This window comes from Phycodurus eques, chromosome 6 (assembly GCF_024500275.1).
Source record: "Phycodurus eques isolate BA_2022a chromosome 6, UOR_Pequ_1.1, whole genome shotgun sequence".
In the NCBI taxonomy this organism is placed as follows: Eukaryota; Metazoa; Chordata; class Actinopteri; order Syngnathiformes; family Syngnathidae; genus Phycodurus; species Phycodurus eques.
In genome coordinates, this window is record NC_084530.1 from 31662185 (window position 1) to 31689024 (window position 26840).

General features: G+C 47.5%; 1 protein-coding gene across 3 annotated transcripts in view; it reads left to right on the top strand.

The window, feature by feature from the left end:
- Positions 1 to 26840, top strand: part of LOC133403931 (son of sevenless homolog 1-like) — a 37572-nt gene that overhangs the window by 6940 nt on the left and 3792 nt on the right. For 2 of the 3 annotated variants that reach the window (XR_009768758.1, XM_061679380.1), the window contains exons 6-23: positions 5686 to 5829; positions 7632 to 7742; positions 9344 to 9442; positions 10247 to 10374; positions 11615 to 11909; positions 15024 to 15390; positions 16101 to 16182; positions 16242 to 16358; positions 18590 to 18693; positions 19061 to 19283; positions 19364 to 19483; positions 19559 to 19721; positions 20184 to 20301; positions 20378 to 20550; positions 20631 to 20747; positions 23619 to 23895; positions 24092 to 24136; positions 24383 to 24504. Coding sequence is in view for 2 of the 3 variants with exons in the window: in XM_061679380.1 (XP_061535364.1) it covers positions 5686 to 5829; positions 7632 to 7742; positions 9344 to 9442; positions 10247 to 10374; positions 11615 to 11909; positions 15024 to 15390; positions 16101 to 16182; positions 16242 to 16358; positions 18590 to 18693; positions 19061 to 19283; positions 19364 to 19483; positions 19559 to 19721; positions 20184 to 20301; positions 20378 to 20550; positions 20631 to 20747; positions 23619 to 23895; positions 24092 to 24136; positions 24383 to 24504 (2805 nt within the window). In the remaining variant the exon portion in view is untranslated. The remainder of the gene's footprint in view (positions 1 to 5685; positions 5830 to 7631; positions 7743 to 9343; positions 9443 to 10246; positions 10375 to 11614; positions 11910 to 15023; positions 15391 to 16100; positions 16183 to 16241; positions 16359 to 18589; positions 18694 to 19060; positions 19284 to 19363; positions 19484 to 19558; positions 19722 to 20183; positions 20302 to 20377; positions 20551 to 20630; positions 20748 to 23618; positions 23896 to 24091; positions 24137 to 24382; positions 24505 to 26840) is intronic. The other variant, XM_061679381.1, reaches the window with a different exon arrangement.

A 26840-nucleotide genomic window follows, 5' to 3' on the forward strand; every position in this document is an offset into this window, starting at 1 on the left:
GAAAGTCCTAAGTATGGAGAAAGAGGATCTGCTTATGATCCAAAACACAATAGCTCATCTGTGAAGCATGGTGGAGGTTATGTCATGACTTGGGCTCGCATGGCTGCTTCTGGAACGGGCTCACTCGTCTTTATTGATGATGTCACTCACGATGGTAGCAGCAGAATGAATTCTGAAGTCTACAAAACCATTTTGTCTGGCAATCGACAGAAAAATACATCCAAACTCATCGGGAGAAGCTTCATCATGCAACAAGACAATGACCCAAAACACACTGCCAACACAACAAAGGACTTTATCAGGGGGAAAAAGTGGAAGGTCTTAGACTGGCCAAGTCAATCACCGGACCTTAACCCAATAGAGCATGCATTTTACCTCCTGAAGAGGAGACTGATGGGAGACACCCTCAGAAACAAACAAGAACCGAAAGAGGCTGCAGTAAAGGCCTGGAAAAGCATTTCAAATGAAGAATGCAACAATCTGGTTAAGTCAATGGGTCGCAGGCTTGATGCAGTTTATAGCAAGTAAGGGTTATGCCAACAAATATTTAATGTTATTCACTTGAAGTTCATTTAATCAGGTCTGTTCCAGTACTTTTGCTCACTTGGAAAGTGGGTGGCTTCAAACGAAAGGTGGTCTGTCCTGAGTTGTTGCAATACCTTTGCTCACTTGAAAGTAGTCTTTACACGATCAGGATTTTGGGGGCCGATCAAGCGATAACCAATCCCTGATCCGATCACAATATGGTGCAATGTGTCTATTTAAATGACTTTTTCATTTACTGTCTATACACTTGTGTACTGTGTGTCTTCAAAAGTATTCACTAGTCCAGTGATTGCCAACCAGTGTGCCTTGGCACATTAGTGTGCCATGAGCGATCTTCAGGTGTGCCTTGGAAATTTATCAAATTTTACTTAACTGCTCAAAAAAATATTCATTTACAATAATGTATCTTTGTTCCTCTATTTATGCCAGTGAGGCATAGTGACAGACAGAACAAATAAAAGCTCTTCTATTAGATGGCAGCAAGTACATACAGTAATTACTGTGTGTCTACTTTTTGTGCCATTTTTGTTTGTTCGTGCCGTGAGATTTTACAATTGGAAAATATTTGCCTTCGCTCCATAAAGGTTGGAAATCACTGCTCTAGTCAGATCATGTATTCTAATCAGTCAGATCAAACCAACATTACAACATGACAGGAATAATGGGTGCTGACTGACTGTAATTGAATTACTTTGTTGAAATTAAATGACTTCACACACACCGAAACCTGAGCGCATGGTTCGACATGACTCCATATTTACGTACAACTGTTAGTGCTAGCACTAGCTTTTGACAACATGTTTTGTTGCCTGCTTGCGAGCCGTATCGTATTAAAAGTACGTGAACATACCTCAAGCGAGCCTTAAATGAACGCAATTTCCCGAGCACCGGTGTCCACCAGCACACGTTTATCCCCATTTTGTTTTTATACTACACGCGTCGCGATGTCGTCGCCATGGCAACGAGAGTCCTTGCACGCTGGCAGCTAGATCCATTACACACATCCACCATCCACAAACAGATGTAATTTCTGAATATTTCTCCGCGGCGGACTCATATACGAGTGCATTGGCCTGAGGTTCCGCGCGTGCGCTCGGGATACGTCACAGGAGTTGACGAGACCAGAAAAAACACTTTAACAAAGCTAAACTCAACCACCAAGTCCCGAAATACAAGCAGCACCGACCAGGGAAAATAACATTTTGGTTCACTGCTATACTACGCTAGAAAACTCATACCGTGCCAAACCTCGTGCCGCCCTGGGCTCGTCTGATCACTGCTTAATTCACTGAATACCGACATACAGGAAAGAACTTAAATGCGTGAAGCCGACAGTGAAAACAGTGAAAAAGTGGGCCAATGAAGCGAAGATGGAACTTCAGAGCTGTTTAGACTGCACAGACTGGAGTGTCTTTGAAAATTCAGCTGGCAGCCAGGATGAATAATCGGACACTGTTACATCTTATATCAGTTTCTGTGAAGAGGTGTGTGTACCAACAAAGTCATTTCTCACTTTCAACAACAACAAGCCGTGGTTCACTGCCAAACCTCAGCAGCTTCGCCAAGCTAAGGAGGACGCATATCAGAGCGGGGACAGGGCCCTGTATAATCGAGCTAGAAACCAGCTGACTAAAGAAATTAATATTGCAAAGAGGATCTATGCAGCAAAGTTGGAAAAACAGTTTAGCGCGAACGACTCTAAATCAGTCTGGCATGCATTCCAATCGCTGACCAATTACAAGCGACGATCCCCCCAAGATGAGAACAATAGTAGACTAGCCAACGACTTGAATACCTTCTACTGCAGATTTGAAATGGACACTTTCACACCCACGCAGCCGCACCACCGACCACAATCACACCACCAACTTCTGCGTTAACCATCCGCGAACAGGATGTGAGACGCATCTTCAATCAACAAAAGATTAAGAAAGCGGCAGGCCCGGACCATGTGTCCCCATCCTGCCTCAAAGTCTGCGTGGACCAGCTCGCGCCAGTCTTCACTCAGATCGTCAATAGATCTCTGGAACTGTGCGAAGTACCATCCTGTTTCAAACGCTCCACCATCATTCCTGTCCCCAAGAAACCTGCAATCTCGGGTCTAAATGACTACAGGCCTGTCGCCTTGACATCTGTGGTCATGAAGTCCTTTGAACGTCTCTTGCCGGACCACCTCAAGAGGGTCACGGGTCCCCCGCCGGACCCCCTGCAGTTTGCCTACCGAGCGAACAAGTCTGCGGATGATGCGGTCAACGTGGGACCGCACTTCATCCTAGAACACCTCGACAGTGCAAAACCTACGCGAAGATCCTGTTCGTGGACTTCAGCTCAGCGTTCAACACCATCATCCCCGAACTCCTCTCCTCCAAGCTTCTCCAGCTCAGCGTCTCACCTGCCATCTGCCAGTGGATTTACAGCTTCCTGACGGGCAGGACATGGGAGGTGAGGCTGCGTGAGGCTCATCCACACGCAGCATCAGCACTGGGGTGCCCCAAGGTTGTGTCCTCTCTCCGCTGCTCTTCTCTCTCTACAAGAACGACTGCACCTCAGCGCAGCCGGCTGTCAAACTCCTGAAGTTTGCAGATGACACCGCTGTCGTCGGCCTCATCGAGGACTGTGACGAGCCTGCATATCGACAGGAAGCGGAGCGGCCGGAGCTGCGGTGCGGCCGACACAACCTGGAGCTGAACACGCTCAAGACTGGAGATTATCGTGGACTTCAGGAGGCATCCTTTGCCACAGCTGCCCCCCACGATGTCCAGCTCCCTTGTGTCAACCGTCGAGTCCTTCAAGTTCCTGGGAATTACAATCTCTCAGGACCTGAAGTGGGCGATCGACATCAACTCTGTCCTCAAAAAGGCCCAGCAGAGGATGTACTTCCTGCGGCTTCTGAGAGAGCACGGCCTGCCACCGGAGCTGCTGAGGCGTTCGACACAGCGGTCATCGAATCAGTCCTGTGTTCTTCCATCACAGTCTGGTTCGGTGCTGCCACAAAAAAGGACAAACTCCGACTACGACGGACAATCAAAACTGCTGAAAGGATTGTCGGTACCCCCCTAGCCACCCTTGAGGACTTGCACGCTGCCAGAACTAAGACAAGAGCGTGCAAAATCCTCTCGGACCCTCCGCATCCCGGTCACCGGCTCTTCCGGCTCCTTGCCTCAGGTAGGCGCTACCGATCAATGCAAACTACAACTAGCAGACATTCCAACAGCTTCTTCCCTCTTGCGGTCAACTTCTGAAACAGCTAACCTACAATTCCATTACAACATGCTGCCAATTGTCTTTTTGTCTTGAGTTTGTTGTCACATTTCTGTGGGGCCAATGATATATTACTCGCGCACTCACTGTAGTTGTACTAGTGGCTCCAACTACCGGAGACAAATTCCTTGTGTGTTTTTTGGACATAGTTGGCAAATAAAGATGATTCTGATTTTGATTATTGCTTATTTATCAGCTATTTTGTGCGCGAAACTACGACTTCGACGTCTGCTTTGGGCGCCGTTTGTGCCAATCCAATTTAAGCGCTAGTGAAGTTTAAGTCTAATTCACCAATCAAGCGACACAAGAAAGTCACATGACCTAACACAATGTCTTCTATTGGGCTTCCCGGGCATCGGTATTCACACTTGATAAGCCAGCCCGGCTGACGGTCGTGCCTACGTGGTGGCCATGTTGGGAAGGTCGTCGTTACCATGAAGGAAACGGCGAATCTACTCCTGTTTACATTTAGACAAACAAAAACAACAGCTAACATGTATTGTAGTATTTGTCTGGCACTGTCTGCCCAAACGTGGATATTTATAAGTAGGCTTTACTTGATCAGGATTGTTGGGGCCGATCAGCGAGTTTAAAAAAACGATAACCGATCACGTGATAGAGGAATGTCTATTTAAATGACCTGTTCATTTACTGTGTATACTTGTGTACTTAAATAATAATGTATCTTTTTTCCTCCCAGTAAGGCATAGAGACAGACAGAACAAATGAATGGTCTTCTATTAGATGGCAGGACGTACATACAGTCATGAATGGATCCACTTTTTGTGACATTTTTGTTTGTTGGTGTGCCGTGAGATTTTTCAATTGTAAAACATGTTTTTGGCTCCATGAAGGTTGGAAATGACTGCTCTCGTCAGATCGTGGTCAAACCAACATGACAACATGACAGAAAGAATGGGTGCTAACTTACTGCAATTAAATTACTTTATTTCTAATTGAATGACTTCACCCCCACCGAAACTTTAGAGCATGATTCGACAGAACGGCGGCATGTTTACGTCCCACCGTTCGTGGTACCGCTAGCTTGCTAGGCTACATAACATTCTGTTGCCTGCTTGCGAGCCGTATGGTATTCAAAGCACGTGAACATACCTCAATGAATGAAAGTTCTCTCCAGAGCACCGGTGACCACCAACACGGTTATCTCCATTTTGTCCTTATAATACAGTCGGCGCGATCCACTCTTCTTCTTGTTGACGTCATTGATCGGATCGGCGAATTATGACATTAAAGACGATCAGCATAACATGCTAATTATCGGCCGATAAAATCGGTGTAAAGTCTACTTATAACTTAAGAAAACACTGCAGTAAATTGCAAATGTTTTTGTTTTATATATATATATATATATATATATATATATATATATTAAAGTGTATTGTTTGTGCTATTTACTAAGTACTTGAGTCATTATTTCACGGAGTACTTTTTACTTTTTTTTCTTACATGTTTTTCATGCTTTTGGTGTTTGCATTTTGGATGTCTACTTGAAAATTGGGTGGCTTCAAACAAAAGGTGCTCTGTCCTGAGTTGTTGAACACATCTAGATGTGAAAACCAGGAAATAAATGATGGAATTCTGAACTTTTGTCTTTTGAGCTGAAACCCAAATGCCTTCACTATACAACAAAAACAAAGGAATTAACCTTGCTGTTGCAATACTTTTGGAGGGGACTGTATACGTGTGTGTGTGTGTGTGTGTGTGTGTGTGTGTGTGTCTAGACCGACATTTGCGGTAGTGGCAGCGATCGGGCGACATGGCGAGGTCCCGCGTGATAGGTTGAATCGGCCTGAACGGTCGCAGCGCGGCGAAGTCCCGGACGGTGCGCTCGGCTGACCCCTGACCTCTACCCCTCAGGACGTGGACAGCATCTTCAGCCGCGTGGTGGACGTCCACGAGGTGACGGCCAAGATGCTGGGCCTCGTGGAGGACGCGGTGGAGATGACGGACGAGTGCCGCCCGCACCCGCTGGTGGGCAGCTGCTTCGAGGACCTGGCTGAGGTGGGTCGGCGCCCGCCGCCCGCTTTTTTGGCTTACGCCGCACTCTTCCTTGCTTCTCTCCTTCCCGACACGTTGCTAGCCATTCGTTGGCCTGTTTGACCTCTCGGCTGCGCTTCTTTACAACTTCTCCACTTCTGCTTCTCGTGTAGACCTGCGTACAAGTTCTTCATCGATCCATTATTTTTTTTTCCACTAATTGATGAATCTGAATAAAAAACATTTCCATCCCTTCATTTCAAATGGGCCGTGCAGAAAAGTGCACAAACAGCAGCAACCTGTTTGTGCATGAACATGGCAGAGCTCTTAAAGTAATCAATTACGATTAAAGGGAACTTTACAATCGCCCGTGGACCAACACACAAAAACATGCAAATGTATGCGAAACAATATCTGCTAAAAATAGTGTTTTTGTCCTCCTTTGTCCTTTTCGTCAGCCTCAAGTGCCACATGAAGATTTTTAGGCACTCTTCACCTCGTATGAATTTCATTTCGATCTTACATAGAAGAGGTGAAATTGATGAAGGGTTAATAAGAAGTGGCCATTTAGCTCAACATCAACCCCCCCGCCCCCCAATTCAAATAAGTCCATTTACCCAGCGTTTAGTCTTTGACTTTATGCAAAGTACAAAACATCAATAAATCTAAATTATAATCATGAATTTAAAAAGGTGTGACGTCATACTTTACCTGTGAAAAACAAACCCGTATTTGTTTATTTACAAAGCGAGCGTAAACGAGATGAGTGCTGCGCAGCACTGCGCTTCCACTGATGTCCACTGGGTGGCACAAAAGAATCCCCAAAGTTTGACGGGGGGCACACCGCAGGTAGGACTTCCCTCAGAGGGACGTACCAATGAATTAACACCTCATATAATTACGTACAGTATAGACAACAGATTGATGAAGAACCAGTTTAGAAATGAGAAGCCTATAAAAACATGTTCAACTATTACATTTCTTTTCAAAGGGGGATTGGTAACAAAAAAAGCTTGCAACCTTATTCCACTAGAACACAGAGGAATTTGGTTTTGCTTTCGCGGGCTACATAAAATGGCGTGGCAGGCCTGATCGGGGTAACTTAATTTACATGCTATATTTCCAAAAGAACATCGAATGTTGTCACTTGTACCCAAATTAAAATTCTATTGAGAGCAAGTCGGTTTGGCTAGCATGAGCATAAAGTGTATTTTGGGTGCGAACTGAGCACTTAGGTTTGCCCGATCTCCAGTCTGCCTCTGCGCACGTTGCAGCGTCAGCACGTGATTGTGATTGCTTCATCGCGATCTTATCATTAATCAGCATTGCTGACCGCATCCAAGTTAGGCGTTTTGCTTTAGAGATGTAAAAATGCGCACCGCCACCACCGATCGCTAATCAAATGTAGCGATTTTTATCAATTTGTTGTTGCAGCCCGGTTCTCCTCTTCTCTCTCTCGCTCCATCTCTCCACCCGTCTCTTTCTCTCTCGCTCTGGTGCTCGTGTTCTCGCGTGGTCTCTCTGTCTTTCTCTCTCTCTCCATCTGTTTCTCGCTCGCTCTCAGGTTCTTTCTGTCTTTATGCCAGCCTTTCTCTTTTTCTTGCTTCCTCGCTCGCTTTTTGGTTGCGTCCAAGTACTCGTTTCCTCCGCGACAGAGCTTTGGCTCCAACTTGTGGCGTTTTCCACAAATCACGTAGGACAGGTTAAATGAAAATCTGACCGAAGTGTTCGTAAATAGGGCAGCGTGCGTCTAAAGCCCGACGCATACAATTGAATTGATCTATCTGCTGTTCTCTCCTCCGATCGGCCGGCCGTCCGTCACGCAGGAGCTGGCCTTCGACCCGTACGAGACGTACGCTCAGGACGTGCTTCGCTCCGGCTTCCATCAGCACTTCCTGAGCCAGGTGACCAAACCCGGCGCCGCCTTCCACCTTCAGGTGAGCCCCGCCCACTGCCCTCTGACCTGATGATGTCATCAGTGAATAAATGTAGTCATTGGGGAATAAAGGTCAGAGGACAAAGATGTGATGGGGTCAGTTCAATTTCACATTTGCATCGTTTCTATGTTGTGTAATACATGCACGTACCGATCATGTTCACTGCATCTCGAAGCAACTTGTTGACTTACCAAGTGTGCAAGCTGAAATTGCTCAGTAAGGTTTTTTTCCTTAGCCGATTGGGAGGTTTAGTTCAGGGGATGTCGTCAATCTTTGTCAACTGGGGGCCTGTGAAACCCTTTGAAGACGCATTTGTGGTGAAGAAGGAAAAACAACTCAACTTGACTTTCTGCAAAGTAAAAGACGCATTTGTCCTTACGTGAGTCCTTGCTGCCGCTTTATAGTCAAATTGCCAGTATTGCTAATTCCAATCCAATTCAACTTTATTTATCGAGCACTTTTCATACAATGAAAAGGCTCGGCCACTACAGGAGCTTGAAATGCTTCTTCCGAAGTCACCCCTTCGTTGCCCGGCCGGTGTATTTGGCATCGTTGTCATGCTGATATTTCTGTTTCAATTGCACTCATTTATTTCTCTTTGTTTTCAATGTTTCTAAGCTGTTTTTTTCCCTTTGTTTTAAAATGCTTTTCCTCATCAAAAGCACATTGAGTTACCTTGTGTATGAAATGCGATATATTTGCTTCGTCGTTTGACACTCCAGTTGAAGTTCACTGTAAAACTAAACTCACTTAACAAAAGAATGACACCTATTGAATATTCAAGTGCGTCCCAGCCTTCGTTTCTTTCTTCGTTTTTGTTCGCAAAAAATCGCTTGCTCAAAGCTAACCCATTGTATAAAAAACACCATTGACGAGCTCACGAAAATTAACATTGAACTTATATCGCTCAAAATGAATATTGGTAAACAAACGCTGTGTAAACAGGCAGTATAACAATATTCTCTGGCATATATTCTTCAAACTGTGAAAAAGGACATATGAACAATATTTAATCGTGAAAGTGTGTGTCTCATTGCATGCGCCACACTGCCCCGCAGAGGTCAAGACTTGCACAGCAGGAGCAGGAACAGGAACAGGAACAGGAACCCAACAATGCCGGCCGGCGCACACAGGGACAGCTTAGCACCTGGACCCTCACCACATGATTCCTATCCGCCACGACATTGCCCATAAAACCGAACCGCGGTTGCATTAAGAAGTTCCAAAGTATATTGCCGCACGTCAACGTTGACAAAGCAACAGTCAAAAATCGAACTGAATTGAACTTGAATTGTTATTTTGCACTTTAACATTTGTATTTATTACGGAGGTTATTTTTCAGGGTTTTTAACTTGGTTAAATGTAGAATATGCTTATGTTCAAGTTAAGCAGTGGTTATGTTGCAATTTGAAAAAATGCAACCAAAAATGTTTTTATTGTTGGTTATTTTTCAGGATTTTCGAATATTCTTTTTATTCATTTTATTCAATTGTGGTACATTCCTATATTTGAAGTTTATGTAACCCATTGGTTAATAATAAATGGGTCTCTTTTTCTCAGCTGATTATTGATGATGATGTTGATGATTGTTGTGTCCGCAGTCCATCTGCGAAGGCTTTAAGGAGGCCGTGCAGTACGTCCTGCCTCGACTGCTGCTCACGCCCGTGTACTACTGCCTGCACCTCTTCGACATCATCAAGGTAACACCAACGCAAAACCACCACATTTTTGTTTCTTCTTATTTTTTTCATATAAAATAAAGTGCTATTTCGCTCCAGAAAAATACAAATAAAATCTGAAACATGTTCCTCCAAAAATTGTGGACTTTCTGAAACGGATTAAAAGCATTCCAATTATTTCAAAGGAGAACACTGATTTGACAGACCACTAAATTGGCTTAACGAGTCTCAAGTCCACTGTAGTTGCTCGGCACGAAGATGCCACAATGTGGCACCAAAGCCGCCCCCATATGCTGCCGCACAGTGGATCCGCCGATCGGCATTTTTGTTTGTTTTTTGGAATTCAAATGTTTTCAATTTTTGTTTTTACTTTTTAGGGTTAGGGTTACCAACCCCCAAAACACCTTTTGGCCATTTCTCCTCACTTATTCAAGATGATGATTCTTAATTTTTAAAATATTTTTTTTTTTTGTTCTTCCTCAATGTAGTTATGATGGGTGTCAATTGTCTGCAGATTTTCACTATTTGCGGCCCGGTTCCGCTGCGCTGGGGTCCGGTGTACTTTAATTGCTAATGCCTGCGATTTCCCCCCCTCGACCTTCCCCAAAAATTTGCCGGTGGAACACTGCTAAGAGTGCTAACAATGCTAAAAACTGTGTGTGCGCACGTGTATTTGTGCATGTGGTTCTTGTATGTGCATGTGTCTGCACGTTTGTGCTTATATGTGTGCGCGCACGTGTGTCTGTGAGCGCGCATGTGTTGGGTGCATGTGCTTTGTGTGCACATGCTGGAGTTTACCTGTGTGTGTGTGCGCGTGTGTTGTAGCAACTGGAGGAGAAGAGCGAGGATGAGGAGGACAAGGAGTGTCTGAAGCAGGCCATCACAGCGCTGCTCAACCTTCAGAGCAGCATGGAGAGGATTTGCTCTCGGAGCCTGGCCAAGCGCAGACTCAGGTCCGTATGGAAAGTTCCATTGCGGGACTCCGCCCATCCTCCGGCTCCCCGGACCCAAATAGAGCGGCCGAGGGGCCGGCGGGAAGTGACGAGAGCAGGCGGGGCGGTCCCGCTCATTGTTCTGTTAGCAACGAGAACAGGGGAAAAAAAACAACAGACAAGCAGCAAACGGGCTTAGAGGAGAGCAGAGGCGGTGGCCGGCGCAGCTCAAGTGGAAACGTGGAGACGAGCCGGATGATTGACAGGTGGCTACGAAGACGTAAGTGCGAGTAGCCGCGTCAGCGTAGCCGCATTAGCGTAGCCGCGTTACCGTCTCGTGACGCGGTGTGTTCATACCTCAGGGGTTTATGTGCTGAAGTGATTAGCCAAAGATCAGCGCGCAGCATTTTTATTCGGGCTTCTGGTCATCCGTGTCACGTAGCGAGCGTTAGCGCCGTCACCGTCGTCGTGGCGATGACACCGTCGGATCCCCTGTCCTAGTTGTCGTCACCGTCAGACCTCACGATGACGGCCGATGACCTTTCTCTCTTTGATCACGTGATGAATACTTTGAATACTTGTTGTTTCAATTTTTTTTTTTTTTTTTTACAAATTGCTTGTTAATTAATTCATTGGGACTAGAATCAGGGTCATGTATAGGACCAGGAGTAGGATCGGTACGAACAGCTACAGGATCAAGACTACAATCGGCAGCAGGATTGCAATACAGTCCAGGATTAGGGTCTCTCCAGTTTCAGGTCAAGGATCAGGACTAGAATCAGGATTGTTACTAGAATCGGGTCCAGGATCAGGACTACACTCATGATCAGGACTAGAATCAGAACTAAAATCAGGATCTGTACTAGAATCAGGTACAGGGTGAGGATTATAATCAGGATCAGGACTGGATTCAGGACCAGGATTTGGATCACTGCTAGAGTCATGACAGGGTCAGACTAGAATAAGGACCAGTACTGGGATTGGCACAAAGTGTAGGGTCAGTACTAGAGTCAGTTTCAGGATGAGGACGAGGATTCGGTTCAGCACTACATTCAGGATTACCGCTATAACTTGGGCCCAGGATTAGAGTCCGAACTGGGATCAAGAGCAGGTGTAGGGTCAATACTACAATCAGGTCCAGTATGTAAGGACCAGAATCAGGTGTAGGACTAAAACCAGGATCAGGACTAGGGTGACGCTCAGGCGTGGTGCTGTGTTGTTGTCCTGACCGTGGTCATGTGGGCGGTGTCGTGCGTTGCAGCGAGTCGGCGTGCCGTCTCTCCAGCCAGCAGATGAAGGGCAAACACTTGGCCATCAAGAAGATGAACGAGATCCAGAAGAACATCGACGGCTGGGAGGGCAAAGACATCGGGCAGTGCTGCAACCACTTCATCATGGAGGGAACGCTGACCCGAGTGGGCGCCAAACACGAGCGCCACATCTTCCTGTTTGATGGCCTCATGATCTGCTGCAAGTCCAACCACGGACCGCCGCGCCTGCCTGGCGCCGGATCGGCCGCCGAGTACCGCCTCAAGGAGAAGTTCTTCATGCGCAAGGTTACAGAACGTTGCCGTGGGAAACAAAGATGGAGAATTTGGGAAATTTTACAAATTGGATCCTTTCCATTGGACTTAACTAGGAATTGAAGTATATTTATATAGTGGACATAGCCACTGATGACTGTGAGTAGGGAATGAATGAATGAATGAATGAATGAATGAATGATTCCAAACACAGTCGCTGTGTTTGGAATCATTCATCATTTCCTACTCTCAAACTATACATGCCTGCCAAACAGGCCTAAAAAATGTCTTGTAAATTTGACACACCACAGAAAAAAAAATCATGTTAACAAACCATACAATGAATGAATGGATAAAAAAATAGCAAAGTAGTATGTGAAATCAGGCTTCAAAATGGTCAAGAACGGACACATTCTTTGAGCTTCCAGACGATGTGGGCATGTTGCTGGGTGCTCTGAAAATCCCGCCTCCAGCTGTCAATCAAATACTTTTTCCATCGCGGATTCGCTGCTCTCGAGAGAGGACCGATACCCAGCAGGCGCTTTCACGGGCCGGAGAGAGTCGCTCTGCCCCTTCTGTTGTCGTTGAAATTCAGCGGGCCGTCGATCGACGGAGGGACTCGTCAGCCGCGACGCGCGGAGAAGGGAGGGGTGGGATTCCGTGGTGCACGTGTTACGAGTTGCAGCCTTTCCCCCCTCCTCTTCCTCGTCTGCCACGCGAGGGGCTGAAAGCCCTTCGCCGTTGCGCGGGACTTCGAGCGTGTACTCTCACCGCTGTGGGTCTGGCGCGGGGCCGCGGGGTGGCGGATACCGTGCGGTTCGTCGCCGCCTCTCAGCAGCCAGACGGCAGAGACGCGCTAGCCTAGAAAACAGCAAAAACACATTGCGCTTCAGGGAAGATGTATTATTCTCGAGTTGTGGCCATACTTTGATGGCGAATTGCTGTAACACTATATACTGGTAGAACTGGGTCCATTAGCAATGAGGGAGTGGCAATACCGCCGAATGGCCACTGCATGGAATGAAGATGCTGGTGTTTACATTGTGGGGGATGGAAAGCATGCAAACTCCACAGAACTGTGAGGCAGATGTGCTGGCCACTTCAAACATATTTAATGTATTTAGAACCAAAACGAGGATTTACGTTTTGGGCACTTTAAACGGTCGACTATATAGTTGACTCTATGGCTTAAACGATTACTCGAATACTTCCTAATCACTATTTCAGGATTTTTATCAAGCGGCCTATATCCCGTATTTTCACAACATAAGGCGCGACGTATTAAAAGGCGCGGTCTCAATTAAGGAGTCCATTTCTGTATTTAACACATACATAAGGCGCAGCGTATTATTGGGCGCAGACATGGTAAAACATACGCTATCTTAAAACCTACGGTAGCATGCATGCACGTTAAAAAAGTTTTTAAAAAAGCAGCGGGAGCAAAACTGAGTTCGGTTGTACTTTATTGACGTATTTGACAATGTACTCATGTTATTTTTTTGATCAATCCTCATCCACAAATCCATCAAAGTCCTCATCTTCTGTATCCGAAATGAACGAAATGAACCGGGCAAGTTCTCCGTCAAACACGCCGGGTTCCCTCTCGTCGTTGTCGGAGTGAGTTTCGTTGCCGGGGGGCTCTTTAGCAATGATGCCGGTGTTTTCCTGCTTCCTCCGCTTGCGAACCGCGGATTCGTTGATGTTGAATTCTTTCGCGGCTGCTCGATTTCCATGTTCCTCCGCGTAACTGAAAGCTTGCAGTTTAAACTGTGCTTCGTTAAGCGTGTCTCTTCGTAGGTGACATTTTCGGGCGTACTTAGCCAAACCGATGTTGTTTGCACATACCGGCGCTATATACCTACCGGCGGCGTGCCTTTAGCGTCCTCTTTCACCCGCACCCTTCCCCCTTTTAACGTCCGCTTTTCCTCTATATAAGCAGCGTGTCGGCAGGAAATGCTCCCAGTCAGTTAAGCGGAGCGCTCATCGAAGTCACACGACAACATTTACAGATTTTGGAACTCTGCGCACACATAATGCGCGGCGCATTATAAGGCGCCCCGTCCATTTTGGATAAAATTTAAGACTTTTAACTGCGCCTTATGGTAGTTGATTCTACATTTAGAACGGTTAATCGAATACTTTCTAATCACAACAAAGGAATTTTTATATAGTGGACGATTCATCAAACACTAATATCTATATCGGAAAGATTATATAGTGGACTACTTACAATCGGGCTGCCACTGTCAAACCTTTTTACAATCAATTATCCTATAGGTACTTCATCGACTAACTGAGTAATCGCCCCACCCCTCCAAAAAACATGGACGTATACAACCCCCCTCCCTGGTTGAAGCCTAAAGTCTGTTGGCATCGCATGCCCGCTAAGAGTGCACCTCGGGCGGGTATGAGTGAGCCGACCATTACGTGCATCTCGGGCGGACGATGTTGATGTTATTCGCGCATTTTAATTTTAATGCATGAATGCATTTTAATTTAGTTTCTGTTTTCAACTTTCCACATCTTAAAGTACGTTGCAACTAGCAATGCTAGGGGTAAGAGTACGTCGCGACTTACGATAGTAGTTAAAGATAACTCACCGTGCGGTGAATTCCACCTGATGTCAGGTGGCCTAGTGGTAACACAACCGTGTTGGGAAACAGAAAACCCCAGTTCAAATCCCTGTCACGGACAGTAACAACTAGGAGACTCAGGGCAAGATGCTATATCCCCATTCCAACTGAATATATATGGCTAACTGCCTTCCTCAATGAATGTTCGTGCCTGCACTGCCAACTTTCCACCAATAGGGGAATAGAGCTACAGTATATGGGGATGTGTCTGGATGGAAGGTGGCTTGTATGGCTCCGCGGAGCGAGGGGTCGAAGCAGACATATCTGTCTCGACCTAGTTCTCAAGTCGATTTATCCGAGCAAGTAGTTTTTTTTTTTTCTCCCCTCGCCCTAATTTTGGAATCTTTAAATAGTGGACTATATCGTTGACGATTCATCGAATGGTGCCTTATCAATATATAGGGAATTTTAGATATTGGTCAATATAGTTAAGTCATTTGGTCAATTCCGTGTTTATTCCAATAAATGCTGTAAATTTCCACCTTAGAAAATTGATTTTGCCACCCTCCGCAAGGTCCAGATCAACGACAAGGACGACAAGGAGGGCGAGTACCGGCACGCCTTTGAGATCATACTGAAGGACGGCAACAGCGTGGTGTTCGCCGCCAAGTCGGCCGAGGAGAAGAACGGCTGGATGGCGGCGCTGGTTTCGCTCCAGTACCGCAGCACGCTGGAGAGAATGCTGGATGCCGCCGTGCTACAGGAGGAGAAGGACGAGCACGTGCGTCTGCCAGCGCCCCACCTCTACCGCTTTGCCCAGCCCGACTCCGAGGAGAATGTGGTTTTTGAGGACAGCGTCCAGTCCAAGTCCGGCATCCCCGTGGTCAAGGCCGGCACCGTTCTCAAGCTCATCGAGAGGCTCACCTTCCACATGTACGCTGGTGAGTACGCAGGTCCAAGATTTGGATCTGTGGAAGAATCATGATGACTATTCAAAAATGGTCCAGGATCAGGGTCAGTCTAGAATCAGGTCCAGTATCAGGACTCCAGTCGTGATTAGACTAGAATCAGGATCAGGACTAGAACCAGTATCAAGATTTGGAATAGTGCTAGAATCAGGACAGGATCACGAGTAGAACCAGGAACAAGTGTAGGATCAGTGCTAGAATCGGGTCCAGGGTGAGGACTAGAATCAGGTTTAGGACCAGAACCAGGACCAACTGTGGGGTCAGTACTAAAGTCAGATCTGAGATGAGGTCTAGGTTCAGGATCAGGACTAAAAACAGGACCATGATTTGGATCAGTGCTACAATCTGGGCAGGATCCAGTATAGAATCGGGATTAGTACTAGGATCGGGACTAAGTGTAGCGTCAGTACTAGAATCGGGTTCAGGATGAGGACTAGGTTCAGAATCAGGACCACATTTTGGATTGGTGCTAGATTCAGGATCACTACAAGGATAGGGTCCAGGATTAGAGCCAGAACTAGAATTAGGACAAGGAGACCAGGATCAAGTATAGAATTATCATAATTGCTAGAACCAGTAACTAGTGTAGGGTTAGCACTAAAATCAGGTCCAGGATGAGGCCTTGAGCGCACGCTTGCCCGCGATGAGTCGTCGTTTTTCCTCTGCTGTCCTTTCTCCCACAGATCCAAATTTTGTCCGAACATTTCTGACCACGTACAGATCTTTCTGCAAACCGCAGGAGCTGCTGGACCTGCTCATCGAGAGGTAAAACTCGCACTTGCACACACAAATGAGAGTGATGACATCATCGTGGGTATGTTCAGGTTCGAGATTCCCGAGCCAAGACCCAATGACGTGGATCACCTGGACGGAGGAGAGCAGCCCCTCAGTGCAGAACTCAAACGCTTCCGCAAAGAATTTGTACAGCCTGTCCAGCTCAGGTACGCCAACATGTAAACTGCACGTACAGTGGATGTAAAAAGTCTCTACACGTCTGTTCCAATGCCAGGTTTTTGTGATATTAAAGACTAATCATTTCAAAACTTTACCTACAATTACTGTGACCTCGGACTGCAATCAGGTCCAGGATAGGGTCAGTCTAGAATTAGGTTCAGGATCAGGACTATAGTCGTGATCTGTACTAGAATGAGATCCAGGATGACGACTAGGATCGGGACCAGGATTTGGATCAATGCTAGAATAGGGGTGACTATTATAAAAGCGTGCAGGATTAGGCTCACTTCTAGAATCAGGTCAAGGATCAGGATTACAATCAGCATGGATCCTAGAATCAGGATCGGGACTATAACCAGGACCAGGATTTAGATCAGTGCTAGGTCATCATATCTTGTTGCACCCGAACTTCACCCATTGTAGGGCGGTAGTTTTTGCTTCCTTCAGGTCTTGATTGGAGCATTGGGGACTCAATTGGCATTCTTAAAGGATATGTTCATTGTTTGTGTTTCTTCACATGGACAGTTAGGGCTGTTGTCGAGTCACCATTTATGAAGATGGCCCTTGGTTTTCCCAACTTTTGTCTTTGCTCTGTTTAGAGTTACCCATTGTTTCCTGTTTAAGTTTGAGCCTGGGTACAGTGTTTTGTCGGAGTTAGGTCGCGCTTCGTCGTGTTGCCTGCTGTCAAGACTCTCGCCAGCGTTCCGTCCTGTACGAAGCGGCTTGAAGACGAGGGAGTAAGGATGTAACACTGTCGGGTTGATTTCCTTTACGGTTATAAAGCGTTTGCGAGACTTAAGTGTTTGCCTCACTTCTTGTTGTCCAAATGATAAGTGTTTGGGATCGTTAAGTTGTTTATATCAGTCAACTTCAGTGTTTGTTTCTCATTGGATGTGTGGTGGCAAAAGGCCTGTTACACGATAGGGCTGGCAGGAGTGTTGGTTTTAGAGCGCCCGTTATTATCTGATCAGTGATAGAAACAGGACAGGATCAGGACTAGAATGGATGGAAAGTTATAGGATTACTATGAGCTGTACAGCTCAATTGGGAAAAAAACATACAAACAAAAAACAAACGGCTCAGAACGTATTCAGAATCAGAATCATCTTTATTTGCCAAGTATGTCCAAAAAACACACAAGGAATTTGTCTCCGGTCGTCGGAGCCGCTCGAGTACGACAACAGACGGTCAATTGACAGAGAACGCTTTGGAGACAGGAAGACCTTGACAAAAAAAAAAAACAGTCACTGAGCAGTAAAGGGTAATGCCGGTACATTTTTACTTTTATTTTTTTTTGGACAATTGTGCAAAAAGATCCAGAGTCCTCTAGCACTTAGAGCAGTTCGAAAGACTACTATTGCAATAGTGCAATGACCATTGTGCAAAGGGTGCCGAGACTTCAAGCGAGTAGTGCGATAATCTGGGACAATGTCGATTGTGCAAATGTTGCAGATACTCCTCAATCAGTGTGCAAATGGAGCAGATGCTACTCTGGCATGAGTGGCCAGTATATGCAAATAGTGCAGCGTGGCGAGACAACTACAGTGAGTGCACGAGTAATCTAGAATTTTTTGTCTCGAACTCGAGACAAAAAATTGCCAGCATGTTGCAATGGAATTGTAGGTTAGGTGTTCAAGAAGTTGATTGCAAGAGGGAAGAAGCTGTTGGAATGTCTACTAGTTCTAGTTTGCATTGATCGGTAGCGCCTACCTGAGGGAAGGAGCCGGAAGATGCGCAGGGTCCGAGAGGATTTTGCACGCTCTTGTCTTAGTTCTTGTTTTAGCAGCGTGCAAGTCCTCAAGGGTGGCTAGGGGGGTACCGACAATCCTTTCAGCAGTTTTGATTGTCCGTCGCAGTCGGAGTTTGTCCTTTTTTGTGGCAGCACCGAACCAGACTGTGATGGAAGAACACAGGACTGATTCGATGTTTGGGGTTAAGAAGAGGCATTTTGGATGGTGGCAGGTGTGTGCTGAGTTTGAATGAGCACAGCTACATTGCAGTCACATTATCTCAGTTGTTTATTTTTACTTTCCCCTCTCAAAAATATTTGTCCATTGAGTTGGTTATGGGTCACATTAATGGTGGCAAAGGTTTGGGAATATTTATCGTGATTTATCGTCATTTTTTTTAACTCGCAACAACCTGGCATTTGAACTGGGATGTGTAGATGTTCAATAGCCACTGTATGCGTGAACTACACGTATGCGTTCTCCGATAGAGTCCTAAACGTGTGCCGTCACTGGGTTGAGCATCACTTTTACGACTTTGAGAGAGACGCTCACCTGCTGGGACGACTGGAGGACTTCATTGCTTCAGTCAGAGGTCTGTACCCTGTTGCCACCTGTTGCGTGTTGTCACTTTAAGTAACGTGATGATGGCTCCTGTGTAACGTACTGTTGCTCGTGTCGCATGTTATTGCCTGTGGGTGGCCTCACCTGTGTAGCGTGTTGTCACCAAATATGTTGTCACCTGACCTGTCCTCACCTGTGGAATGCATTTTTACCGTTATAACATGATGCCGCCTGTGTAATGAGTTGTCACCTGTGGAGCATGATGTCACCAGATATGTGGTCACCAGAATGTAGTGTCTCTTCACCTGTGTAATGCGTTTTCACTTTTGTTGTCAGTGTCACCTGTGTATTGCCCAAAAAAACTCCAAAAACAAATTGCCCCTTTTCATTTGTTGCAGGCAAGGCGATGAAGAAGTGGGTGGAGTCGATCACAAAGATCATCCAGAGGAAGAAACAGGTGGCGGTCTGCGGGCCAAGCCACAGCATCACCTTTCAGAACCCTCCACCCGCTATCGAGTGGCACATCTGCAAGCCAGGACACCTGGAACCCTTTGACCTCATGACCCTTCACCCCATCGAGATAGCCCGCCAGCTAACCCTCCTCGAGTCCGATTTCTACAGGTGATGAGTGCACACGTGGACGCGAAACTCTTGACGTGCGAACCCTGTGATCAGAGACCTGACGCCTGCGTGCTGTACAGGGCGGTGCAGCCGTCGGAGCTCGTGGGCAGCGTGTGGACCAAAGAGGACAAAGAGATCCACTCGCCGAACCTGCTGCGGATGATCCGACACACCACCAACTTGACCCTCTGGTTTGAAAAGTGAGACCACGGCCGCCGCCACTTCCTGTCTCTGCCAGCTCTGCCCCTTCCTCATATTCTCTGACTGTGCCACAGGTGCATCGTGGAGACTGAGAACCTGGAGGAGCGAGTGGCAGTGGTTTCGCGGATCATCGAGATCCTTCAGGTCTTCCAGGAGCTCAACAACTTCAATGGAGTTCTCGAGGTGGTCAGCGCCATGAACTCCTCACCTGTTTACCGACTGGACCACACCTTCGAGGTTCCCACACTGCCAACTGTATCGCTAACATCCAACCATCCAGCTGTGTCGTTAACACCTGTCTCGCTAGCATCCCACTGTCCAGTTGTGTCGTTAAGACCTGTCTCACTACTATCCAACTTTGTCATGAATACTTATGGCTGGCATCCTAGCATCCAGCTGTGTTGCTAACTAACACCTGTCTCGCTAGCATCTTAGAGTCCAGTTGTGTTGCTAACACCGGTGCCGCTGTCCAGCTTGCTAACACACAACACTCTCATCCTAGTGGCAGGCTGTATCACTAGTATCCACCTTTTTTGCTATCACTAGCATCTTACTGTATCGCTAACACCTGTCTTGTTCACATCCTAGCATCCATCTGTGTCACATGTCACTAGCATGCAGCTCTCAATTGATTGACAATGATTGCTTGTTTCATGTTACGTGTTGTGTTGTTGTTTGTTGTTTTTTGTTTTGCTCCAGCAAATTCCGAGTCGTCAGAGGAAGATTCTGGAAGAAGCTCACGAGCTGAGTGAAGACCACTACAAGAAGTATTTAGCCAAACTGCGCTCCATCAACCCCCCCTGTGTACCCTTCTTTGGTACGACGCGACTTGTCTGTCGAGGGAGGGTGCGGGGTGTCAAAGGTACATTAATATGTGTGTGCACGTACATCAGGCATATACCTGACCAACATCCTGAAGACGGAGGAGGGCAACCCGGACTTCCTGCTGCGACACGGAAAAGATTTGATCAACTTCAGCAAGAGGAGGAAAGTGGCAGAAATCACGGGAGAGATCCAACAGTACCAGAACCAGCCGTACTGCCTGCGCGTGGAGAGCGACATCAGGGTGGGTCTGCGACTCGACTCGCCTCACTTCCCCTTTCTGGTGGCGAGAGTTTGTCATCGTGCGTCTGTGGCGTGTTGCAGAAGTTCTTCGAGAACCTCAACCCGATGGAGGACCTGTGCGAGAAGGACTTTGCCGATCATCTGTTCAACAAGTCTCTGCTCATCGAGCCTCGCAACGCTCGCTCGCTGCCGCGCTTTGTGAGTTCTTCCCGTTTGATCGCTCCTACCGCGTAGCTAGCCGTAAAAAGTATAGAGATGAATAGAGTGAGAGAAGGGCAAAGGTCGCTCATTGGGTTGTGCTGGACCAATGGCACAATTGGAAATCCATTGGATTTGAAGATGAGGCAGGTTCAAATCCTGCTGACAACACCAACATGGTGTGGATAAATAAATGGTTATGGCTAACGATCTGATCTAATCTTTACTGAGCCCGGAGACGTTTTATACAGTTTCAATGGACAAACAATTCCAGGACGCCCACTCTGATTCTTGGAAGCTAACCCATGACGCGAGTTATTCCCTTAAAAGGAAGCTCGATGACTCAACACATTTTCTGATAGTTATACAATGGGTCGAAGTGACATAACTCTCTGGTGTGGGTTTACCTGAGTTCATTCTACCATATAGTCCCCCCTTTTGGGGTCAATGGCCCCAAACCAAACTGATGTTTCATGTTTTCTCTCTGTCCAATGTGACGAACTGGTAGTGGTTGCAGCTGATTAAATTCAGCCAATCGTGGGGTTTTCGTGTAGTGGGGTGTGGCTGTGCGGGTGGAGCTTCAGGCGAAGTGATCGCAACTCTTTGGTACGGGTTCACATGAGTTCCTACAATACCGCTGATGTGACGTGCACGCCCAATTAGGGATGGGTATCGTAGTTTAACGATACTACTTGCAATACCGCTTATCGGTTTGGTACGATAACGGTATTCTTGTTGGTACTGTTTTTTTTGTTTTTTTTTAAACTAAAACAAATATCAGAATTAACACTGCCCACATGTGACCGAAATGTGACGATGAATGCGGAAGTAATGTCTACGTAACGGGGTTAACTGGTTTACAACGTAAGGGGTGTACATTAATTGCTTGATTGGAAGAAAAAAAAAAAAAAAAGGTGGTGACAAGGACACGTTGATCGTCGTCACTTCGAACATACCTCACCTGTCTTTGCGTTGCTACACAATCGATGGGGCACACACACACACACACACACACACACACACACCACCCCAAGTGTTTCAAAGCCCGGCAGTCCACCTGCAATCGTTTGCATCGGGCCGGGAACGGCTGCCGGTGGACCTCCGCTTCAGACTCCAACTTCAGATCAAACGAGACGACCCGCCCAAATTAACCCTATCGCTAAGTGGAGAAAAAGAAACTAACAAGGATTGACATTATTCTTATTGTTACTTGTCTGTTTCTATATTTCATGTGTTTTTGACTTGAATTTTGGGACTCAGCAAAGGAATCACTTTTAGTTTTCAATAAAGGGATGAGCATGAAGGCAATTAGCATTCCTATTTAGCATACAATGAGGAAAATAAAGTAAAAGAAAAAAAGAGTGCCACCTGCTCACAACTCAGTAATTGCACAATCAGCTAAGCTAATCAATGAGCTCCAGTACGATCGACCACGGAGGAGTTGCACTATACCGCTGCTTTTGGAGCAAGGGCATTTTGAATCACGGCCTCTGCTAAAGTCATTTTGAAAGAATGCTCGTTCATGTGCACAGTCAGCACTGTTGTAGCTGAGGTGAGGTTTGACTGTGGTAAAAAATGTATAATTGTAAGCGAGAAGGAGAAGAGGGTCCCACCATTGAATAAATTGGTTATTAAATTAAACAGTATTTGTCTGCTGCCTCTCTTATGACCTAAAAGTCACAAATTTATGTATAATGATCACTGCCACCTCCAAATTAGAAATGTTTTGACATAGAATACAGAGAGACATTTTTAATCTTGTGAATGTATAGGCTACATATACAGATAACTCTCTTCACATTACGTATTTATTTATTAGCTGTTAATCCGTGAGTATAACTAAAATGTATGTTTTGTAATACTGCTGTATATCAAATAGATGATCATTATATTTCATCTAAACCTCATCCTGTACAATCGATCAGACGACCGTCGTCTGCTAAAATAAGCTGTGTCCACAGACTGACGTCGGAATCGGAATCAATCATAACATCGGGTGACGATTGAATCAAGAAAAACTGTGACACCGAGGCCTACGATTGGCCGGTGACCAAGTTCGGTGTGTTCCCCGCCTCTCGCCCAAAGATAGCTGAGGCAGGCTCTACCCGCCCGCGACCCGCGTGAGGATAAGCGCCACGGAAAATGGATGGATGTGACACAGCGGCTTGGTTCTTCTGTGATCTTCCGTGTCTGCTGTGTTGCTCTCTGGAGGAATGCCGTCTGATGACAATCGACAATTGAACTTTAATGCCCCTGAAAAAGGACGGCAGTCGATGCCCATTTTGATGCCCCCCTCCAAATGTATTGGTTCAATACGGGACGTGACATTTAATGGCCATATAAGGGACGATTCCGTATTTTAGTCCTCGATTTACGAACGAGTTCCGTTCCTACGCTGACGACATAACCCGAATTTCCGCATAAGTCGGATTTCACCGCGAAAGTCGAAATACTTCTGTTACGGGTATTGTCCCGCGTGATTGGGACATTCAAATAAAAAAATAAGATGCTGTACTTACCATTACTGCTGAGAGTGTGAAAAAGGCAAAGATACTCCCGGTGCACAAACACAGACAAGCGCTACGCACTAGCTAAGCAGAAACACTACGGTGCTGGGGACAAAATGGCGGACGAGGCACGGGCGTCGTAAAGTCGAAACGTCGCAGGTCGAGTACGTCGTAACCCGAGGACTTCCTGTACTATAAAAAACTGGTACCGTGCTACTTTCTTTACATCAAAATACCTCTGTTCGGTACTGGTATCGGTACTTGGTGCAAAAACTACTTACTCGGGAGGTGTGTATATGTCACACCTGTGTATGTTAGCACGAAGCTAGCCGATGCTAACTTGTTGATGCAAACTGTCCTTCAGGCGAAGAGGTACGCGTGCCCCCTGAAGTCTCCGGGCATCCGTCCCACATCGGTGCGTCCGGGAACCGCTCGCCACCCGACGCCGCTGCAGAACGAGCCGCGCAAGATCAGCTACAGCCGGATACCGGACAGCGAGGCCGACGCCCCCAACGCCGTCTCTGCTCCCAACTCCCCCCGCACGCCGCTGACTCCCCCCCCCGCTTCGGCCGCCTCCAGCTCCACCGACGTCGGCAGCGTCTTCGACTCGCCGCAGGCTCCCAGCAGTCCCGCCCACTCCAGTAAGCACATTATAACTGTTAGCCTGGCTGACGACGGGCCTTCTCGCACTAACTTTCCTTGCCGCCCTACTTCCTGTTTTACGTGTCCACAGGAAGTTGAACCCGGGAAGTGTTTGCATTCTGTTACCCTACCTAGCTTAGCTCAAACGCCTCGTCATCCTCACGCTCTTTTTCTTCTCTCCTCTTCACCCCGCAGCTGGCGACGCCACCGTGGGCCCAGTCTCGCCGCCTCACGGCCCACGTCAGTATGCCCCGCCGCTTCCCGGTTCCATAGAAACCGTTAGTTTGCACCACCTCTTCCTGTTTCCATAGTAACACTCATCCATGCTAGCGTCTCCTGTGCTAACGTTAGCGGGTGCGAGGCTGTTGCAGGTTCTCCCGTTGAGATAGCGGACCCTCATCCTCATCCGCGTCGTTGCGCTTCATGGTAGCTTCTCCTCGTTCTTCTGTCGTTTGTCTTCCTGACTTTGTCACGTTTGCCCGTCAGGGTCGTCCTCCGTGTCGTCCATGGTCTCCTTCAGCCGCATCCCCGACGACATTCCCGTTCCGCCGCCCGTGCCCCCCCGGAGAAGACCGGAGTCCGCTCCAGCCGAGTCGTCTCCGTCTAAGGTGGGTTTGAGGTTTGATGATGGTGAGTAGGGCCGGGCGATTAAATGATCGCGATCAATTTCAGGTTGATCACGTGATCAGCTGCGATCAAACTGGCAGAAGCGTGCGTGACAATAGCCAATCAGGGCCGACCTTTTTCTGAAGTTCTGGGCGTGAACAGAAACCGCGCCTCCTCCGCAGGCGAGACGCCTCGGCTGAGCCGCTCAGCCGTCCTGACGACGGAGGCGGCCGTCGAGTGACGACTTTCCCCAAGAAATACCACGCGAGTGATTTTGTGAAGCGCGTCGCTCCCTGCTGGTTCTTTTCACTTCAAGGCGTCCGCCGCCCTCGACTTTCCCATTCATTGTGTGTGCGCTGAGGGGGCATCGGGGCGTTTTTTGCAGAGGGCGTCTGACGCCGAGCGTCGCGTCGTCTGATAGAAGAATGTTCTATTCGGGAATTTTGACGCGGTGACGTCAAAAAGCTCCTCCGATGGGAGCGGGGCTGGCGGAGTGATTTCTGAGTGCTATTTTGGCGGTAATAATTGCGGTGTCCCACTAACCCGAGCTTTGGGCCACGAGAAAAATAATATACCGAAACGTCTCTGTGGGAGGCTTTCAAAGCTCCGTGCTCAGCCCGAAATACGCCTCCAAGCTCACGAACGGGCTTAAACTCCAAGTTGCGCTATTGGGCTGCTGCATCGCCACCTCCGTAAAATAAGCAAAATGCCAAAAACATGATGCCGAGTTGCGGACCACTCAGCGGGGAAAGCCTCCAGACTTCCTTCTCGGCTGTTGCGTCGCCACTTCCAAATATGGGATGGGCGCACCCCCGTTGCCGTCGTCCTTTCGCACTGAGCAAGTGCGGTTTCGTTGCTTATGCTACTACGTCGCGTTGGCAGTTGAGTCACCGGACACAAGCAAAGCAGCAACTGCTCCTGTCATTGTCATCATTCAGGTGATTGGTAACATTATTAACAGGGTATACGACAGCCGTCCGTCCGTTTTCTGAGCCGCTTCTCCTCACGAGGGTCGCGGGCGTGCCGGAGCCTATCCCAGCCATCATTGGGCGGGAGGCGGGGTACACCCTCAACCAATCGCAGGGCACATGCAAACAAACAACCACACGCGCTCACATTCACACCTACGGGCAATTTAGAGTCGTCACTTAACCTAGCATGCATGTTTTTGGGACGGGGGAGGAAACCGGAGTGCCCGGAGAAAACCCACGCAGGCACGGGGAGAACATGCAAACTTCACACAGGCGGGGCCCGGATTTGAACCCCGGTCCTCAGAACTGTGAGGCAGACGCTCTTACCGGTCGACCGCCGGGTATATAACATCATAAAGGAAAGTCCAAGGAGTCTTCTTTATCCCTGTGGGGGTTTGTTTATTGTTTATTATCTTGTATACAGTGCAACCATTTCACGGACAGAAAATGGCGACAGTCCGTTAGCTCCAGAATCGGGCGTCGTTGATTACTGGCACTGTGGCGCAAACGGCGGGTGGCGACCGGTACCCGGATCTCCGGGTTGTGCCGCTGTCGTCGCAGCTGGAAAGACTAAATCCGGCCATGTCGGCAGGGGCGACGGTCCTATTAAAGGCAACGTCGTAGCGTCGCCATAGGCACGCGGCTCAAAAGGGGCGTGTCATATCTCCCACTGTTTACTCGCGTGCTCGTTTCTCGTCTTTTGAACATTCTATCCGGATTTTTGTCCAGCCCTTCTCTCCGACATCCATTCGTAATGGGCGTGAACCTCGCGGCTCTCGACTCCACCCTGCTGGAGACGAACCCTTCAGTTGTCAATCAGATACGTTGGCTCGTACGTACGTGCTCGTGTCTGCAGTCAGCCGGATGAGTAACGAGTGCCGGTCACCGCGGTTACGGTTAAGAAACCGTTAACCCTCTCGTGTGCCTGTGTATGTACCGAGTTGCTTCGATCTGATGTCACTCGACGACGGCGACCCCCATCGAGATAATTGATGAAAGTACAAATATGTATCGATATTTATTTGGTTATTCCACATCACTTCACGCAACACGTGATTTGTACTGACTGAAATCTATGAAATGCTCGAGGCTAATACGATCTCGCTTAGCCGCTAGTAGCGGGCCGCTTGGCGGCGGAGCCTTCCAGCTCGCCGTCGGGTCACCCCAACACCGATACGAGCCCAAATAACACAGAACACTTTTTTGGGCTTGGAGCCAGCGCTTGATGACGAACTACACACAATTGTGCTAGAAGCGGCCAAGCTATTATTACTTGGTAAGTCGCAATTCCGGCAACTACCCATAGACTGCGCTCGTTAGTTAGAGTGGGGGAAGAGCCTCATACCTCATGGGAAATGGAGTGCACT